This window comes from Nilaparvata lugens, chromosome 12 (genome assembly GCF_014356525.2).
Source record: "Nilaparvata lugens isolate BPH chromosome 12, ASM1435652v1, whole genome shotgun sequence".
NCBI classification, from domain to species: Eukaryota; Metazoa; Arthropoda; class Insecta; order Hemiptera; family Delphacidae; genus Nilaparvata; species Nilaparvata lugens.
The window spans coordinates 24,117,911-24,138,899 of NC_052515.1; the positions used below are offsets into that span (position 1 = coordinate 24,117,911).

At 33.0% G+C, this 20,989-nt stretch overlaps 2 protein-coding genes and 1 long non-coding RNA gene across 9 annotated transcripts in view; 1 reads left to right on the forward strand and 2 right to left on the reverse strand.

The window, feature by feature from the left end:
• LOC111054705 overlaps nucleotides 1–6,202 on the reverse strand; it is a 38,766-nt gene extending 32,564 nt beyond the window's left edge. For both annotated transcript variants that reach the window (XM_039439238.1, XM_022341779.2), the window contains exons 1-2: nucleotides 6,037–6,202; nucleotides 4,560–4,670 (exon numbers count right to left, since the gene is read on the reverse strand). In XM_039439238.1, coding sequence (XP_039295172.1) covers nucleotides 4,560–4,670; nucleotides 6,037–6,129 — 204 coding nt within the window. In that variant the 5' untranslated portion in view covers nucleotides 6,130–6,202. The remainder of the gene's footprint in view (nucleotides 1–4,559; nucleotides 4,671–6,036) is intronic.
• A 3,278-nt stretch (nucleotides 6,203–9,480) lies between these two features.
• LOC120353877 lies at nucleotides 9,481–18,299 on the reverse strand. Its single transcript, XR_005572664.1, has 2 exons — nucleotides 18,161–18,299; nucleotides 9,481–9,829 (listed from the first exon to the last, which is right to left on the reverse strand). It is a non-coding gene; the product is annotated as an uncharacterized LOC120353877 (long non-coding RNA).
• The window catches only part of LOC111054711 (transmembrane protein 165), a 58,321-nt gene continuing 47,947 nt past the window's right edge, over nucleotides 10,616–20,989 (forward strand). For 4 of the 6 annotated variants that reach the window (XM_039439241.1, XM_039439246.1, XM_039439242.1 and 1 more), the window contains exon 1: nucleotides 10,616–11,071. In XM_039439241.1, the coding sequence (XP_039295175.1) occupies nucleotides 10,928–11,071 (144 nt within the window). In that variant the 5' untranslated portion in view covers nucleotides 10,616–10,927. Of the gene's footprint in view, nucleotides 11,072–19,380; nucleotides 19,779–20,989 lie in introns of those variants that run through there. The other 2 variants (XM_039439244.1, XM_039439245.1) reach the window with 1 other exon arrangement.

Consider the following 20,989-nt stretch of genomic DNA (forward strand, 5'->3'; position numbering starts at 1 on the left):
ATGAGCAGCCACTGATAGGGAGGCTGAGTGCCTTGTATTGTAACTGTGGATTTCATTATTGCGGGTGAAGTTTGGTAGGTTTTTGTGAACGTATGAACAGATCTCCAAGATATACAGTGACGGCAGTGTAAGTATCCTGCTACTCAGGAATAGTTCTCGACAGGGATATTGGGGGGGCTTACCAAAAATAACTCTCAATGCTTTTTTCTGAGATCTAAATACTTGGATGAAGAATTTTGATCTTCCCCAAAGGGTTATGCCATACTTGAGGAAAGGAAAAATATAACCGTAATATACCACCATTAGGGCTTTGAAGCTCAATGTGTTTTTGAGCACTCGCAGAGAGAAAATAGCCGAGTTAACCCTGGAGCATATTTTTTGAGTGTGTACTGACCAGTCCAATCTACTATCTAGTGTTACTCCTAGAAGATCAACAGCAACGCTCTGCTGGGGTACACTCAAATTGGCCAACTCATTAAAGTTTCTGGATGCAAAATGGGGGGGTTGGAAGGAAATGAACTTGGTCTTACTTGAGTTCATAGACAGACCATTTGCAGCAAACCATTTCTTGATATTCAGTAGCTCTTCCTGTGTTTGGGTGACTACAGCTCTCAAACTTGAATTAGTGATAATAGATGATGTGTCATCGGCATACTGAATAAGTGGCTTTGTAGAGCAGGATGACAGATCATTTACGTATATAATAAATAATGTGGGACCAAGAATGGAGCCCTGTGGTACACCAGCATTGATTACAGCCCATTTTGATTGATAATTTTTATTGTCATGGTTTATTAGGGTGGCCTGCATCCTCTCTTTCAAAAACGAATTGAACCACCACAGCTCCCTTCCCCGAATGCCATATTTTCTCAACTTTTCAACAAGAATATCATGATTTACGCAATCGAATGCTTTTGACAGATCGCATAGCACTCCACATACCTGCTGGGAGGCGTCTAAACTTGCCGACACAGTATTGAAAAATTTTATTAGAGCTGCTTCTGTATCAAGTCCCCTTAAGAAGCCAAATTGTGTTTTTGAGACTATATTATTCACTCTCATAAAATGAAGAATTTGTTCATTAGCTGCCTTCTCAAAAAGTTTGGAAAAGGCTGTGAGGATGGCAATGGGTCTGTAATTGTTCAAGTCCTCTTTGTCATCTTTCTTGAAAATAGGTCTTACCAGTGCATACTTCATTTTATGAGGGAACTCGCCAACAGTAAAAGACTGGTTGAGGATCCTGGACAAGGGTTCAGACAATATATCAGCAACCATCCTGAAAACTTTCACTGGAATTTCATCCCATCCAGCTGAATTTCCATTTTTAAGCGATTTAATGAGCACCTCCACTTGCTTGGGACTAAGAAGTTTAAATCTCATCCTAGAGCTGCAGTTACCTACCACGTTTCTTGTTGAAGCAAGCAGATTGTGAGTACTTCCAACACGGTTTGGAACATCGATGAAAAAACTGTTAAAATCCTCTGCTACTGAACTAGGATTGATTCTTGCTCTGGATGGGATTATACTTGCTTTATTCTTGTGCTTACCTAGCTCAAATTTCACTATGTCCCATGCGGCCTTTACTTTGTTGTTGGCAATCTCTAAGTACTTTTCATGATATTTCCTTTTGGCAAGTTTAATGACACTTTTGAATATTCTATTATACGATCTGTAATAATTTTTAAAGTTTTGATCCTGTGTTTCCATGTACAGTTTATGTAATTCTCTTTTCTTCCTACTTGACGTTACAATTCCAGCAGTAATCCAACCCTTTCTATTATTTTGTTTTATAGGAATGGCACAGAATGTTTCATTGAATATAGGCAGGAATTTTCCTAGAAAGCAATCAAAGTTCTCATTGACTGTGAGAGACTCATTGAAATCCCAATTTACATCAGAGAGCTTGTCTCTGAATACCTTGAAGTTGTTAATAGAGAAGTTTCTCATTTTCACACTTTTTCGAACTTTTGACTCAGGTGTGACTCTCTCTGACATGGGTAAAAACAACCCCTTATGGTCAGAGAACCCCATGCTGAGGACAATTCCGTTGCTGACTTCCACATCATTTTTAGAAAAGATATTGTCGATGCAGGTAGCAGAAATTGATGTTACTCTGGTTGGGGTGTTGAAATTGGGGGATAAGGCATATGATGCAAAAATGTCAACCAAAGTTTTAGCATCATAGCTGTCACCAAGCAAGTCCACATTGAAATCCGCTGCAAAAAAGACGTTTTCATACCTGACTCCAACACCAATGTGATGGAGGAAAGAGTCAAGTATTTCAAAAAATTCTCCTACATGCTCTTGTCTGGGGATCCTATAGAGGGATATTATTAGTACCTTAGGTCTGGTAAGCTCAATGCACGATGCCTCAAATACATTTTCTTTATTAAATACATGTAAATCACCTCTAACTTTATATTTAACATCATTTCTCACGAGGATTGCTGAGCCGCCATGATTATCTACTGCCCTAGAGAAACTATCAGCACAAGAGAAACCAGGAATCGAGTTAAGTAGGCTGACATTTGAAGTGTTCAACCAGTGTTCATTAAGACATATTATGGGAATGAGTGTGTGGAATTCAGAAAGGAAGACTTGCAGATCATTTCTATTGCTTCTCATTCCACGGATATTGATATGTAGCAGATAAGGAATATCCTTCTTCAAGCTACTTGATGTGTCCCTGGGTTGCGGACCACTCAGGTGAGAGATCATGCCACTGCGCCCCCTCTCAGCCACTTCATTAAAAAAGTCTCCCTTACAGCAGTATTTCTGAATGGCACCCTATCTCTGATCAATTCTGAAAATCTGTTACACAAAATGTGATTTCCTGACTTGTTTAAGTGTAGTCCATGCCTTGTGAAACCTCCCCTACTTAATCTCTCATTAATGAAGCAGATTCCCAGGTTTTTGACATTCTTTCTTTCAATTGTGTTTATATATTTATGGATGAAATCATTGCCCTGTCTATTGCCATGTTCAGTTCGGGTTTGTCAAATCGATTAGGAATGGTGGTCACAATCAAGTTGGTTCTTAAGCTGCGTACACATATTCGTGCTTCCAACCCGCACCGAGCACGCTCCTCCTTCATACCGCCCTCGTACCACCATCGAACCACAGTCGCTCCGCTCGCGCACCCATCATGAAGATGTTAGATCTTCTCGCGTTCCCCGGTCGAACCACTGTTGCTCCCCGGTCAATCATCAATCGCTCTGCTGGAGTGACGTTCGGTTGCGGAGCAGAGCGAAAGTCTGTACGCACCTTTAGACTGATAGGGATCAGGTAATCCAAATTCTCTTTAAACCGGTCGAAGTTTTGGAATTCAGTGTCGTCAATGTCATTTGTACCTCCCATTACTATCAAGTAGTCCTTGGGTCCAAAATTTGATGTTTGTTTGTCCGCTCCATTTATCACCTGGCCAAACGTAGCATTTGGCTTATAAAAGACTTGTACATCAGAATTAGGGATTCGAGCTTTGACAATTTCACAGATATCGCGTCCATGACTATCAGCTAAGATAAGGATTTTGTTTTTTTCATTTTTCACTCGCTTTTTTTTCTCAGTTCTCGGTTCATCTTCCAGGTGTTCCTGCTCTGCAAAAATCGTTTTGATTGTTTTATTCGGTTTTCCGATTGATAATTTAACAAAGTAGAATGCATTCTAAGTGGAAATAAAATAATCAATGTACCCTTTCTTTAAACTTTATTCTATTACTCACGACATGTTTCATCATATAAATGGTAAAATGGTTTCATCAAAGTGAAAAATATAGTTTCAAAATAAGGGTAGGCTTACTTCATTTACTTACTCCATGGCGCTACAGCCCATTCAGGGACTTGGCCTCCTCTAGAATGCCTCTCCACTCCTCTTTGTCAGCAGACTAACGTCTCCATCCCCTAACACCTATTTTCCGAAGATCATCTTTTACATCCTCCAGCCAGCGCTTGCGTGGATGTCATTTCAGCCTTCTTCCACCTGGGTTTTCGCTGGGAGCTCTTTCAACAGCTCTTGAATCACTCATTCTTTCTACATGACCTAACCAGTCTGCTCTACCAGATTTGTAACCTGTCAAGCGTTTCACTTTGATCTCTAAGGGTACTTTGATTTTTTAATTTTTACTTAAATACAAGTAGCCCTCACCAAAACAGTTGATAGAATGCATTTCTACAAATAAGATTTTGTTGAGAAAAATTATTTACTTCATGTTTATGTTTGAATGAAGTATTTTAATGGTATTTTTTGTTTTTAAAACTGAATGATATTATGACTAATAAAGAATTTGATTGGTTGATTAATTTGATACCATAAGCGACTTACAAATTTAAGCTAATAAAGAATTTGATTGGTTGATTAATCTGATACTATAAGATACTCACAAATTTAAACAAACATAATAGATTGTGCTTGTGTATGAATACTACCACCTTCTCATCTACTGACATAAGTGTAGGCTATATTTTGTAGTGTACTATATAAGTGTAGGCTAGCCACCATAGAACACAGAAAGGTTCAATTTTTTTTTGTATAACATTTATGCTGGATGAATTTATACTTACTTTGTTTGGTAGGAGCTGAAGAAACGTGCATGGTTCTCTCCTGAATACATACAAGCCTCCACTTGTAGCTCCAAGAACGATGAAACTTTGTGATACATCAAAACATGTATACTGAAAAAACATACATTATTGATAGACTTAATCAACTTGAAAAGAATAATTGTTTTATGTCAATCTAATTTTAATTTGCAAAAAGCATTTCAAAAGATGCTTCATGAGTACGGTAATCTAGAGTCTAGATAAGTGGGCTACCGTAGGCAGAGTAGCTGGATAGTTCAGTTGTTGAATTAAGTCAATGATAAGATAATATTAATCCAATATCCATTATCCTAATATCCAAAGTCTTGATCGTTAACCAGGTGTTCCCGGATAGATCGCGTCAAAAAGAAATAAAACACTTTAAACTTGAAAATCAAGATGGCGTGGCATCACAGTCTCTTAAAGCTATCCCAAGGAAATCACTGACGCTGTAATACCTTCTCTCAATATCAAATATCTCGATCAAAAGCCAGGCCATTCCTAGATAGATCACGTCAGTCAGTAGGCTATTATTTCAACATGAGAAAAAAACACTGGTCAAACAGACCATACTTTACTTGATAATTTTTATATTACTTAGCAAATAACTGATGTCATTTAGGCATTAAGTCACTTTTAATAAATGTAATGAACTTTGATAGATCATTGAAATTGAACCAATTTAAAGACAGATCTAATAAACATTAAATTTAATCCATATCCACTATTACAGTACCGTAGGTCTACTATACTATAGGTTCAATAGGTACGGTAGGCCTACCTAAATATTATTTGCATAATGTTAGTATAGTTTTGACTTTGTCTATTGCCAATGTTGCTTAATGACAATAAAAATTTATTTATTTATTTAGATTTATTTTACTCTGTAGACTACTTGGAATGCTGAATTGGTTATTGGTTTTCTTTAGTTGTCAATTTATTTTTTCAAACCATGCATAACATTTGGATATGTTGCTTGTAGTAATAAGAGCACAAATACAGATATGTATTTTATTTAGGTCTTTAATGATAAGGTTATCAGTTTGAGGTTGATTGATTGTATAGGCTATATGCGCAAGTAACTAAAGATTGCTTTTGAAATTTTAGAGCACAAAAACAAAGCTCAAATTTTTAATTAAAGTTTATGCACCAAAAAGTATTTCATCTTTCATGTACCATGAAACAATATTATTATAAGTATAATCTGTAAATTAGTAGAAAAACTTAACTTGCTTCCCACGCAAAAAAGACTACTCAATTTGGAATCTTACTATTAGTTCAAAAATGTTTATTATTGATTGATATAGATCATGCACATGGAAATATTATGTAATAGAAATGAATGGATAGTATCAATTACAAAACTATGAAACTAGCAAGCTGCTATTACATAACCTACGATGAGGTCCAATACAAAACAATCAATAGTAAAAATCACGTATCTGGAAATACTACTCACCTTAATCCTACTTTTGAGTGGTGTATGAATAGCTGAATAGTCATTTATTTCACTCAAAACAAATTTTTTCTTTACAGAATTGAACTTTGCCATTTTAGAAAACCCAAGGGTGATAATCCCTCTGCTATCTGCTTCTGGGTTCTCTCTCTCACTTTCGCCCACGCGATCTCTTTGTCAGCCTGTCACACTTGACATTTACAGTGCCTTCTTAATAAAGAATACTTTTCATATAATATTGGTTATTATTATTATCATATTTAAAAAAATCACGATTTTAAGGCAAATTCATTGATATTTATATCTAATGATCAATTTTCTATCAATGTATGAAAAGTTTTTCACCACTGTATCTGTACTTGACATGCTCAATACAATTTATTGCCCCTCTGTACGAGGCGCGAAATTTAAAACATAATCAACATACGACAATACCAATCATTCTTATGCTATTTTTATTAAGAGAAGCCCTTTCTATGAATTCAAGATTTTAAACTCTGAAGAGTATTCATTCATTTATTATTTTTGATAGACTTGAAAACAGCTCAAGAACTAAAACAACAACATTATACTTTTTGCTGAACAGGCTTAGAAAATTTAAGCATACCCCAACTTATGCAAGTTTATTTTTATTCTATAATCTAGAAGATAATCTTGACAGGTTAAAAAATTGAGCTCAATTTTTCAAAAAAGAACTGAAAAGGTATCTCAAAACAGTAAGGTGTGAATTAAACGGTGACAGTGTTTATTGAGGAGTAAACGGAATACTTTAGATAGCAGAATATAATATTAGTAGGCTAATATGCTAAATAATATGTTACACAATAATAAATCATATTCACCGGTTTATGACACCTTCCTATTATTAACAGTCAACAGTCGTGATGATGAAATCTGAAAATCCCTGACAATGCCCTAATCCTTGGACTGGTGAAGACACCTATTGTAAGATGCGAAATGACTCAAAGGATATATTACGGTACCTACCTTTATACCTATATTTATAAGTTAGATACTTATGTTTAAAAGAGAGGTACCTATACATTTGGTTACGATTCGATTTCTGAGTACGGTAATCAATAACATCCTAAGTTTATCAAAATTTTTATCAATCATTACTATTTATCATACTTTTTTCATACTATTTTCATACTTATTTGGTGACACCAGCAAAACCATAGTTTGTTTTAACAAAAATATTTATTTCAAAAGAAAAAGTATAAATAGTAGCATGGTAGGCTAAACATTATGAAGAAATCTGGTGTGGTGCACTCACACAACTTTCCTTGCCGTTATGAAAATTGATCAACTGACGCTATAATGAGGTCCACGTTATAATGACAGTATTTGATCAACTTTGGTTTTGCTATCCTTGTCTATCATTCGACAAAGCCGGTGGTACTATCCTTTTCTAGGTCCACAACGATGACAATTATGTTTTTTACAGTGTAGAAATATAATTAGTTAATGCAGAGGATCGGCATCGCTATTCTTCTATCTTCATTCACTGCCATTATAATGTGGACCACACTATAGTGCTCCCGCGCATCTCAAGTCTACTTTTCTAAGATCTGAGCCAGCTGGTGACAGGACAATAGTGCTGGACACACGAAGTCTGCTATCTCTTCATAGTAAATGATTTAATAGAATCAACAGTTGTTGCCAACAGTTTGCAATTGAATAATCTTATTTTCTCTAATTTTCTATATTTTCCAATTTTCTCGAGCTTATTTTCAATTTTAGGTGAAAATGCTATTGAACATTTGTAGAGATTTTTATGCTCAATCTTTTCTACTTGGAATTTTTTGTTTAAATTGTATCTGAAGCCTGATAATTGGGAATCTAAAATCAAACTCTGCATAAATGAGGCGGAGATCCTGAAATTTTTACAGATATGAGACTTGTGGCAGTTGATAGAGCTTATCAATGACTTTCCTAGGTATGAATTTGATCAAAATCGTTGGAGCCGTTTTCGAGAAAATCGCGAAAAACCCTGTTTTTAACAACATTTTTGCCATTTCAGCCGCCATCTTGAATTGCATAGTAATTCCTTCAATTGGAGATGAATGTACACAGACACAGACACACACACACACACACACACACACACACACACACACACACACACACACACACACACACATATATATATATATATATATATATAAAGTGGTTTTTGGGTATTGGTCTGTATATATATATATATTATATATATATATATATATATATATATATATATATATATTATATATATATATACAGACCAATACCCAAAAACCACTTTTTTGGACTCAGGGGACCTTGAAACGTATAGAAATTTAGAAATTGGGGTACCTTAATTTTTTTCGGAAAGCAATACTTTCCTTACCTATGGTAATAGGGCAAGGAAAGTAAAAATGCGATACAAAGCAATACTGAATTTCAAGTTACTAATATTATCAGGTACATCTGCTCAATACCATTCAACCATGAAGGAGTTTTTCAATCATATAATTATTATAATTTTGAAAATGATATGAAATCTTTGCATATGTCTTATACCTGAGTTGAAAAAATATTTCAACTTGATGTCCATGCTATAAAAAATAAGATGATAATACCTAATTATTATTTTAACTGATTAATTATAATAATTATTAATCTTCTCTTCATTTTTAAAGCCAACAACTGATGAAAATAAATAATAGCATGGTAAACTTTTGTTCACCGCCTGTAACTAGAGTTGGTTAATAGCTCTAGAAACTTAGTAAAAGTTGTAAATAGAGTTGGTTGAATTTTCAATTCAAAATAGTTAATCCAAAGATATTATTTTTTCCATCCAGCCTCATTTCTTCTGAATTCTTTGCTTACACAGTGTATTCAAGTTTTTCGACACCTGAACATCAACTTTTCAATTCGCAAAAAATAATACTCAAAACATGCTCAATGCAATTTCTTGGTGAATTGATGAGTATCCGCCATTGTAACGATAGTTGATTTTGAAAAATAATGTGAGCATAAGACTAAAACAACTTGCTTTCTAATGAATGATTGACGTTTTTCGAAAAATATTCAATATTTGCTTGGTAATAACATATTCTACATTTCTCATACCGTATAAAAATATAATTACTGAGTATGCAACAATTTTTCGACATTCAAGTATTCTTTTAAAATAATAATGTAAATAGTACTCATGATATTAAAAAAACACACCCAAAACAATAATAAGAGTTGTCACTTTTTTAAGGAAAACTTATCACAGTATGTGATATAGCAATAATGAAGGAAAAAAGATAAATAGACTCAATTCAAATTTTATTATTTCCTCATCGTTGAAAAATATTATTTTCTGAAATGTATTATTGAGAAGTTTGCTTGTATTATTGTATTTATGAGCTTAGGTAGGTACTTTATTTACACATTTACCATATTGAGCATCTAATATTCCACAGTGAATATTGAGAATTGCAATGCAATGTATCATTTATTTTATTCAACAATTTATTATTAATCCGCTTCTAATATTACAATAATTTTTTGACTCTTCCAATCGCTGAAATTCTAGATTAATGACCTAGCAGACACTTCTTAATCAATCGTGTTTGCACATATTTTGTCTAAATAATACGCGATTGTCAATTATTCTGTATAGATTCAATTTATATAACACTGTAACTTAAGATTGTCCAGCAGTCTAATGCACACGTCTTGATGATTTTAGTTTTCAGTAAAACTGTTTTCCTCAATTTTCAACAGTATAGATATTTTGAGACCTTGAAAATTTGCACAGCCTCTGCAACAGTCAGTGGAAAGTCTGGAACATCAGAGGAATAATTAGTATAGAATACTCTGTAAGTAAAGTAAATGCAAACTTTTTGCATAAGGTGAGAAGGAATTTTGTAGTCTGTGAATTCAATCACATTTGTCATGTTTTCTTCAATCTGCTTTGGTCCACTTAGAATTCCTTTTATCTTGATTGACACAACTGCATATTTCCGCCTGATAATAAATTCATGTCCGTCTGAAGAAATTAGCTTTATGTATAGTGCTCTAGGTCCCTCACAACCTCCATACATTTTCTCAAAAATAGCTGATAGGTACTCTATATCACTTGAAATTAATGTTAAATTGATTTTCAATAGATAAATAGGGTTTTATTGGAAATGCATTGAGATTTTATAATATAATATTAGTATTTATCTGAAATCGACATTATTTTGGGATCAATATAGTTTATGGTATTTATGAAAACTTTTCTAATAAAAGTTATTTTTGCAAGATTGTCAATAAGAATAATTTCACTGAATAGAAACTGATGTGTTTGCAGTAATGCTGCAAAAAATACTTGAAGTAAGAGAAATACTTGAGAAAATTATAAAAAATTAGACTGAAGAGCAAGAGAGGTGAGAGAATATTATTTCAGACTGTCTACAGTTTACCATCCAGTTTGCAAAAGTCTGTAATCAGCATGGGTTTTATCAGTTGTAATAACAAATAATCATCTGGAACGATGCGTCATTGGACAGAATCTTGTTTATTAATGAATAATTCTGTAGAGGGGATGGATGAGATGGGAGACATTGACAAGCCACAAAATATCTCAGTAGATCAGCGAGCAGAGCACTGCTCACTTTTGAACAGGCCCGCTCCACAGCCATATGGATTAGCTGACAGGTTGGCAGGCATTGGATTGGATCATCTGACCGAACCGAAGCAATCGAAGAACAACTGGGAAAAGATTGGAGTTTGGTTGAAATCGAGAGAGCTCGTGCTTCGTCTGTCAATTTTTATCGTGACATTTGAGAAATGATTATGATTTTTTCAAATATTTCGTGACATTAATGACGGAATTCTACGTCCCCTGCAAATTTAATTTCTGTTTTTCTAACCGGTTCAAATAATTTTTACGATAATGCCGTCCAATGGAGGATTTGTGTTTTTGGTATCGCCAGTGCTAATGTTTATATTTTCTAGAGTGTCTGCCGAAAAAGAGCCCGAATACCACGATAAATTTGCAAATGTAGAAGCAATGGAATCCACCACATCTTTTGTTCACGTAAGTTTATAAATATTAGCTGATAATTTTAGAGAAAACTCGTTTTATCGGCTTCTTGAGTTTAAAGAAGGGTAAACTTAACCTCATTCTTGAAATGTTTTCTCTGCCTAGCACAGAATAAATAACAGGTCTGTATTCCCTTTTATATATTTTTAAATATCTCACACCACTACTGCCGTAAAATAGAGTAGAATATTTAATTGTCTATCAATAATTTTACCCTTCAATGTTCTGGTAATTAATTTGTATTTCAAGTAAGTACTGAGGTTTGCTCTTATCACATTTTCGATATGCCAATGACCTCTATTAGCAATTACTGTGTGCCAGTTTCTTGGGTAACGGTTTTACGACGTTCAATTCAATTTTAATTACTGGATAATGTTTGGTCTTATAGTTTGTCTCTATTTTTACAGTACCGTATGCTTGAATACAAGTGACATATCCGGTACATTTTTAGATTTTGGTAATTTGCCCACTTTCAAGTTCCATTTTGTCGACCCTGACCTGTCAAATTTGCATTTACACTGTTCACTTTCTTCCAATTGTAAAGAAGTTATAAAGAAATTAAGAGTGGATCCTACAAATCTCTAGTCTAATATTGACTGTAGAACAAATCGGATAATTGAATTAATGAATAAACATAAAAAATCAAATCTAAATATGTGCATCATAAACAACATACAATGGAAAGAATATCACAATTTAGAAAGACAATATATTTCATCTATTCCTGATTTAAATTGACATTAGGATAAAAAACTGGTTCACAGGATTTGGGCCAAGTTTAACAAGATAGGCTCTGGTGATTCTTATAAGAATCCTCTGTCTCTAATTTCTTGCCAGATGACTTGATAAGGCAAAAACCTGTTCATTGAGAGTGTATTCTTTTTATTCTATATTTATGCTAAATTTAGTATTCAAGGACTAGGCCAGTGATAAATATTCATGCTGTTTAAAAATGCCTGCCAGAGAAACCTTTTTATGTGTGCAGTTCAGGGATCGCTATTCTAAATTCAATTAAACTTGCTAGATCTTAATACTACTTTTACGTTGTTTGTGAGTTTGAAAATGCCAACAGTATTAAACAATTAAACAGTAACAAAAGGGGTAAGAATTTAAGTGAGAGTAAAAACAATATAAAAACTTTATGTACCCTTTTATTAAAATATTTTAAAGTTTTTAATAAAAGGGTACTAAAAGTTTTTATTTGAATTAAGTAGCCCATATAAGCGAAGTAATTTTACGTTAGAGCTACATTTTTATGAATGTAATTATTATCGATGAACCGTAGATTAGGCTGGACTACTCTTGAGATTGTGAATCTAAGAAGATAGCATAAACCGTATAAAACATCTTCCAATTTAAAATATTACAAATTAACTGTGTAATGGTTGGAAACTTACTTCCTTAAAAACAACTGAGAGTTTTATTACTACAAATCCAGTACATTCTTGATAAATTCCTCCAAGTGAATTACTGCATTTTTTTAAATAATTGAGTGAGTTAGAATTCACTTTTGTCAGCTTTAATTAAATGGGAAGCATCGATGTTATTCATAATGAATTCTGACAGTTTAAATTGAATCTCTCTATAATAACAATGTACTGTTGTAACTCAAGTCACCATTGCAGATTGAAGTACCTTTTGTTGTACTACACTGTAAGGCTAATAGCCAACTTGAAGAATCTAAATGGCTCTTAATCTATGATCTTCATCTGTTGGATATCTTGCCAGAGCTCTGATAATATAATAGTGTAATTATTTTTACTGGCTCAATTCCAGTAGTTTGCTGCTTGAACTGGTTTTTTAGAGCTTGCCATCAATGAGCCAGAACTGAATGAGTTAGGCCTACTATTTCTCAGCTTATAGGAAACAGTGTCTGCTTAGTTGAATGGTATCTGTGTTTATTGTTATAAAGAAGTAAGAAAAATCTGTGAGTGGGAGTAGAAAAGCATGGAGTAAAAAAGGAAGAAGAAAAGTTAGGAATATGGATGTGAAGAACATGTAGAAGCAGCTATGGAGAAGGATATAAAGAAAATGAGAAAGCAGTTATGAAGAAGGATATTAAGAAAATGGAGAAGTCATGAAGAAGGATATAAAGGAAATGAAGATGCAGCCATGAAAAAGGATATAAAGGAAATAGAGATGCAGCCATGAAAAAGGATATAAAGACATAATGGAGAAGCTGCTATGAAGAAGGATATAGAGAAAAAGAGAAAGCAGTTATGAAAAAGGATATAAAGAAAATGGAGAAGCAGCTATGAAGAAAATGAAGAAGCAGCTATGGAGAATGATATGAAAAAAATAGGGAAGCAGCTATGAAGAAGGATATGAAGAAAATGGAGAAGCATCTATGGAGAAGGATATGAAGAAAATGGGGAAGCAGCTATTTTCCAAAGAAAGATGTTAAGAAAATGAATAAGCAGCTATGGAGAAGGATATGAAGAAAATGGGGAAGCATTTATGAAGAAGGATATGAAGAAAATGGAGAAGCAGCTGTGAAGATTTATATAAGGGAAATGGAGAAGCATCTATGGAGAAGGATATGAAGAAAATGGAGAAGCTGTTATGAAAAAGGTTATAAAGAAAGTGGAGAAGCTGTTATGGAGAAGGATATAAAGAAAATGGAGAAGCATCTATGGAGAAGGATGTGAAGGAAATGGAGAAGTAGCTGTGAAGATTTATATGAAGAAAATGGAGAAGTATCTATGGAGAAGGATATGAAGAAAATGGAGAAGCAGCTATGAAGAAAGATATAAAGAAATGAGAAGCAATTTTAAAGAATTATATAAAGAAAATTAAAAAAAAAAAATAGAGAAGCAGTTATGAAAAAGGATATAAAGAAAATGGAGAAGCAGCTATGAAGAAGGATATGAAGAAAATGAAGAAGCAGCTATGGAGAATGATATGAAAAAAATGGGGAAGCAGCTATGAAGAAGGATATGAAGAAAATGGAGAAGCATCTATGGAGAAGGATATGAAGAAAATGGGGAAGCAGCTATTTTCCAAAGAAAGATGTTAAGAAAATGAATAAGCAGCTATGGAGAAGGATATGAAGAAAATGGGGAAGCATTTATGAAGAAGGATATGAAGAAAATGGAGAAGCAGCTGTGAAGATTTATATAAGGGAAATGGAGAAGCATCTATGGAGAAGGATATGAAGAAAATGGAAAAGCTGCTATGGAGAAGGTTATAAAGAAAGTGGAGAAGCTGTTATGGAGAAGGATATAAAGAAAATGGAGAAGCATCTATGGAGAAGGATATGAAGAAAATGGAGAAGCAGCTGTGAAGATTTATATAAGGGAAATGGAGAAGGATATGAAGAAAATGGAGAAGCAGCTATGAAGAAAGATATAAAGAAATGAGAAGCAACTTTAAAGAATTATATAAAGAAAATTAAAAAAAAGAAATAGAGAAGCAGTTATGAAAAAGGATATAAAGAAAATGGAGAAGCAGCTATGAAGAAGGATATGAAGAAAATGAAGAAGCAGTTATGGAGAATGATATGAAGAAAATGGGGAAGCAGCTATGAAGAAGGATATGAAGAAAATGAAGAAGCAGCTATGGAGAAGGATATGAAGAAAATGGAGAAGCAGCTGTGAAGATTTATATGAAGAAAATGGGGAAGCAGCTATGAAGAAAATGAAGAAGCAGCTATGGAGAAGGATATAAAAAGAAAATGGGGAAGCAGCTATGAAGAAGGATATGAAGAAAATGAAGAAGCAGCTATGGAGGAGAATGATATGAAAAAAATGGGGAAGCAGCTATGAAGAAGGATATGAAGAAAATGAAGAAGCAGCTATGGAGAATGATATGAAGAAAATGGGGAAGCAGCTATGAAGAATGATATGAAGAAAATGGAGAAGCATCTATGGAGAAGGATATGAAGAAAATGAATTAGCAGCTATGGAGCTGGATATAAAGAATTTGGAGAAGCTGTTATGAAAAAGGTTATAAAGAAAGTGGAGAAGCTGCTATGAAGAAGGATATAGAGAACGTGAGAAAGTCGTTATGAAGAGGGATATAAAGCATAGGAGAAGCAGCTATGAAGAAAGATATAAAGAAATGAGAAGTCAATTTGAAGAATAGTATAAAGAAAATTGAGAAGCAGCTATGAAGAAGGATATCAATAAAATGGGTAAGCAGCTATGAAGAAGTATATAAAGATAATGGAGAAGCAGTTCCAATAGTTTCTATGTAATAAGTACAATAATTGATGATAAGAAGAGGATGTAATTGAGTTGCAAAGTGAAACAGAAGAAGACAAAGAAGAAAATACAAGTTGAGTTCTGAAGAATGAGGTAAACAAGAATGAGGAAGAATCTGCAATAATGTTTTGCTTGTGTTGAAGATATCAAACGATGAATGAAATTGAATTAGTTGAATGAAAAATTTTGTAGATTGTAACAATAATGTTGGAAAAAGAAGAAGAAGAAAATAAAGAAGGAGGTGGAGATGAAAATAATAAATGAGTTTGAAGATGAAGAGTGTTTTGAGAGCCAAGAATGTGATGGAAATAGAGCAGTTGATTGGATTAACGAATATTTATGAAGATACTTTATTAATAAAACTAGGAATAGAATATAGATTCGAGGGGGTAAAGTCAATTTGGACTGTTGTCAATATAATATCAAACAGAAGAAGAGTGGAATTAGAAAAAGGATGAGGGTTGAAAATTAGAAATATAAGGGCAGATAAAGAAAATTTTGAGAAGGAAGTGTAGCTACTTGCCCATTGCTGTTGATTATGCAATCATATAAGTGTGAATGAGATGGAAAACTGTTGATTCATATATTCATATGCAAATATAATGCAGGTGAAAAAACGGGCATTTGCCCAAAACTGCTTCAACACTGTAGCATTCACATGGCAACAGTGTAGCTTATAATAATTGATCGCAAGAAAAGTGAATTCTGGAAAAGAAAATGATAGTAGACGGAGAAGAAAATTATAGATTAGGAAGACAATGAGGTACAAAAGTGAAGAAAAAGAAAACGAGAATGTTGATAGAGATGATGATCCATCTTGACAAGGGGACTATAATATTGAGGATAAAAGGTTGAAAGGAGAAAATGAAACAACTTGAGACGTGGAAGAGAAGAGCAGGCGAAAGAGATGAGAAGCTTGTGAGTGAGAGAAAGAGGATCGTAGAAGGAAAGAAGGTGAAAGAAAAATATTGAGATTGCAAGATGATGGTGAACTAACACAAGTAATTGTAAATAATAAGAGAATCTAGTAGATGAAAAGAAACAAGGGACAATACTAAAAGAAGAAGACGAAGAAGAAAAGAACTGTAGCTTGTAATCACGTTATGCAACAAGCACTATGAATTAAATAACAGGAATAGCCGCCTATTATCCCGTTTTTATGTCGATTTGTTATGGCTGTCTATTATACTGGAATTTGAAGGTGAAGGCTGGCTATGATCTGTTTTAGTTGCAATCAGCTTTATCGTTAAATTACTATACACAATTACTAAATAAAAGTCGACTGGAAACCACGTGGTACAATAGAACCATAATAGAACAAATCCCTTGTTTAGATGTTGGAAATTATTCAACCTAATCGTGCATAAGAAAGTAATTCCGTTATTAAGAAATACTTTGAATTTTTACGGCTTATTTTAGATTTTCTCTCGGTCTACTCTGACATTTTCTTCTGGTCTTATCAGAATTTTTCTCTTGCTTCTAATTTTTCTCTCATTCCTTGAGAAATATCAGGGCTTCTTTGAAAAAACTAGGGAGCTTTTCATTAAAATTGAAAGCCGCATAAGAACAGTAGGATTAAAAAATGAAATTCATTTATGTTGAATGCATTAATATTTGCTAGTTTGTAGTGTAAATTCTAATAGACAGGGTAAGCAAGTAAAACTGACACCAAAGGCTAAATACAGGCTGTATTCAATTAAAATAATTCAATCTTCACTCTATAAATCTATTTTAAGGAAAACTACGTTTTAAGTATGCTTTGATAATGATTTTTCTCTGTTTTTAAATCGGGGGTTTATTATTTTTTGTGAGTTATTTTTGTTTAGCAATATTGCTTACTTGCAAAAAGTAAAGTTTCTCACAATACGATTAGCAAGAGTGCGTGCTTGCTTGGAGAAAGTATTCCGCCTTGATATTTCCTTTCTCTTGTCTGAATAGCACCGAGCTTAGCATACCTTTTTCACCTTAACATTCCGCAAGTTTTGTAGCAACCTATTTTGATCGGTACAGTACTGGACAACCAACATTTTCTAATCGTGAGCTATTGCGTTCTAGTTCTCGATAACCAGCGACTTGATTCAAAACACATTTTTCTAGTATGAATTTGATGAAAAGATATATCATGAATATTACAGTAGTAAATCAATTTATTGTTTCAAACTCAAGAAATACATTGTATCATCTGTTGTGTGTGTCGTCTTCAAATCGGTTTACTTGTTTTTTATTCTCAGATTTTGTGAAGAGATTTATAGCATAGCTTGATACTAATGGATGTAAATCTATAGAATACCATTGAAGATATTTCTTATTAGTTGATACATTAACAAAATTCAATAAATCAATACGAAGGCCCGGTTGCACAAAAGCCGGTTAAATTTTAATCGTGATTTATTTTGCAAGACCAATCAGAGAAGCCGTCTTTTCAAAAACACCTTCTCTTTTTGGTTCTTGTGGAATTAATACGGTTAAAAATGTAACCGGCTTTTGTGCAACCGGCACTAAGAGATGTAAATCTATAGATTACCATTGAAGAATTTTCGTTATTAGTTAATACATTAACGAAATACATTAAATCAATATTAGGGATGTATTTTTCAATAAATAGTACAGATTGACTGTTCATTTCAATCAAGTGAATTCGAAGTAATGTTTGAGTCAATCTATGAAATCACTGACAGAAAGCAATGTAATGAATCAAATATATTGTACTATAATTAAGATTTCAGGCGAACATCCTCCCCTTATAAATTCATTCAAAGAAATACAAACTTTGTAATAGACACCTCTTTCACAGATACAAATTCTCAAAATGTATTTTTACTATCAAATGCATGAATTTTATTCCAAGTTAGATATGAGAAGTAATTGAAACCTGGCCTACCTGATTGATACTTCAGTTTGTCACATATTTAGTTCTCGAATCCTCCCTCTACTGAAACTGAAATTCATGTCAGCATCATCCTCAGCAAAACAAGATGAAATCTTGTTTTAGATTGGATTCATATTTTAAAACGTTTTATCGCTTATAATTGAAAAAAAAACTTGAATTTCAACTTCACATTTTGTAGCTGTTAAGAGTACACGTTATCCTATGTGCCATTGTTGTGCAAGCACTATTCTGTGGTAGAAAACAAATTAAAAATATTTCCCATCTCATTTTCCTTAATTTTCTGCAACATTCATACTTACTTTATCTTGCATTTCCGCCGCTATTATCATTCTTAAAACTATGCTTTGGTAAAATATCTTTGCGTTTTTACAATTTGTTTTGATATACATTTTTTTGTTATAATCCATGGAGGGTCAAATGTTCCAAAAAAGCATGAGGAGGCAATGTAAATTTTAGTATCATATAAACTAGAACGTTTTTGAGTCAATGTAACCATAAAATAAAAATTCTATAAACTTAATTCGTGAGATTTGGGCTCATTTGAGCCCAAATATGTCCTCAAAAATAAAGAAATGCATACTTACAGAGAAAAAGTGGTCAATGACCTCTTAAAATCTCAATAATTTTTATAATACTAATAATAATCATCATATTATTGGTATTAAATGATAATAGTATTCATCTGAAATTAAAAATGAACTATATAAACAGAAACCACAGTGGATGATCCTATAATAATATAGATTCTATTACAGAATCTTTGAAGTTTAAGCTTTTATTTTATTTTCTTACCATCTTATCATCACTTTCATGACTCATACTCAATAAATTATCAACTTGAATTATTCAGAATTAGCTGCTGTTAAAAATGTGCAGTGAATAGTTTTTTCATTTGAAGCAATAAAACCTTCAACTTGAAATATGTCCTCAAATGACCTGATCTATTTAATACCATATAGATTCTTTGATAAATGCCAATTAACAAAGGCTTATTGTCTAGTTATCAGTACTGAATGTTCAATATTTATCGATTTTTAACTAGACATTAATTATCTCCAGGTCCTAAATTGTAAACAATACCTGACTCGGGGAAAAAACAATTCGTAATTCGTTTTTAAACAATTAATTATAAGGTTAGACAGCAGCGCTATCTTATCACCCAGGGCCTTGCTTACGTTTGTTTGAATAGACCAAATTCACTAAATCAGTTAACTTTGTGATTCAGTCTTGAATATAATATTCGAGACATAACGTAGCAAAAGTTCATAGAAATTTTAAAGTTTGCAAAATTTGTGGTGCAAAGTGGCTCTCCAAGTTTGAATTAATTGTGAAAAAGTTAATTTTAGTGGTGGATTGTTCAGGAAGTGCATTTCTAGATCCAAATGATAATATTACAAATCTCATAAATCCTCGTGAAAGTGTTCATAGATTGTGGGAAGAAAAAGTGATATTATTTTCAGAAATTGCGTGAAAAGTTTTGATCTTTCAACAACTGTGGCATACTGAGATACATATTCCTGTGGCGATTTTTTCAGCAGAAGTTTGAAATTGATTCTCCACAATGTCTGAGTTTTTTAATAAGTATTTTGGCTCAGGGGAGGAGTTTAAGGTATGTTGCTTATCAAAGCCTTTTGGCCTCTATTTATGCAATTTTGTTCAGCTTCGATGGAGTGAGTATATTAATGTGCATGCAATATTTTGATTAATATTTTTCTAATCTCCCACTTATTAGTCACTAGGCTTGGTAAAATTACTTAACCTTGAAAGGGTGCAATCTCATAGCTACTAATGTAGTAATATTCAGAAAAATACATAGTTGGACAAAAACTTCAGTTGTTTGATTTCTTATGATTTCTTGATGGCTTGGAGTGCACCTAATAACATGGCTAAACAGTGAGGTGGAAGTGACTCCTCAAGCTGTATCTAAAAATAATTTATCAATTCTTTTACTTGGAGGAAAAATTTTTTTCCCTAAAGAAAATAAGATTTTCAAAAATAATCAGAAATAAGCTTCAGTATTTGAATGTTTCATAGAAAATACTGTATAATAATATTATATAGACTGTACTATTATGTAGTGGATTGTTTTGAATCTCAGCCTGTGAGAAATCAATTGTCTTTAAATTACTAATCTGTAAAAATAACCCGGCTTAATATTCTGGTAGTGGAGAAAAATACAGAATGAGTGGTTAAATATTGATTGAGTTCAGATATTGAATAGAGTAGAGTTCAGATATGATAATGGAAGTATATGAGATACGATGATTGGGTAAATAATTGTAAAACTAAAGTTATTTGAAAAGGAAAAACACTGTAAAAGATAAGCCAAATGCATACACAAGTTTGGAACCATGTTCTCTTTAAAATATAAATTAAAATTGATTCATAAAATTGATTGATCATCCAGATTTTCATTCATTTACAATATTTATTGATTTTTTGATAATGTTATCAAAAGTAGTAACCATTTTTTAGTAATTCTCTAGTTGAGTGTTGATTGATAGACTAATTTCCTCTATTAGGGGAGGGGGGGGGTGAAGTTGAAACTCTAGGATGTTAAGGATGTTTGTTTTCTCTTGCTGACTTAAATTTCAATTCAGAGAAATTAATAAAAAATATGAAGAAATTGAAAATGTATTGCCTGGGATGATGGACGTTCTACAAATCAATACTATACAAGTTATGTCATGAACATAGGAAGTTGAATAGTACTCCTGGTTACTGAAATAAAAGTGGAGTCATTAATTGATGAAGGAAAGAAGTAGAAAGCAACAAAATTAACGTAGAAAATTATTGAAGTGGAATAAGTAACATTTACCT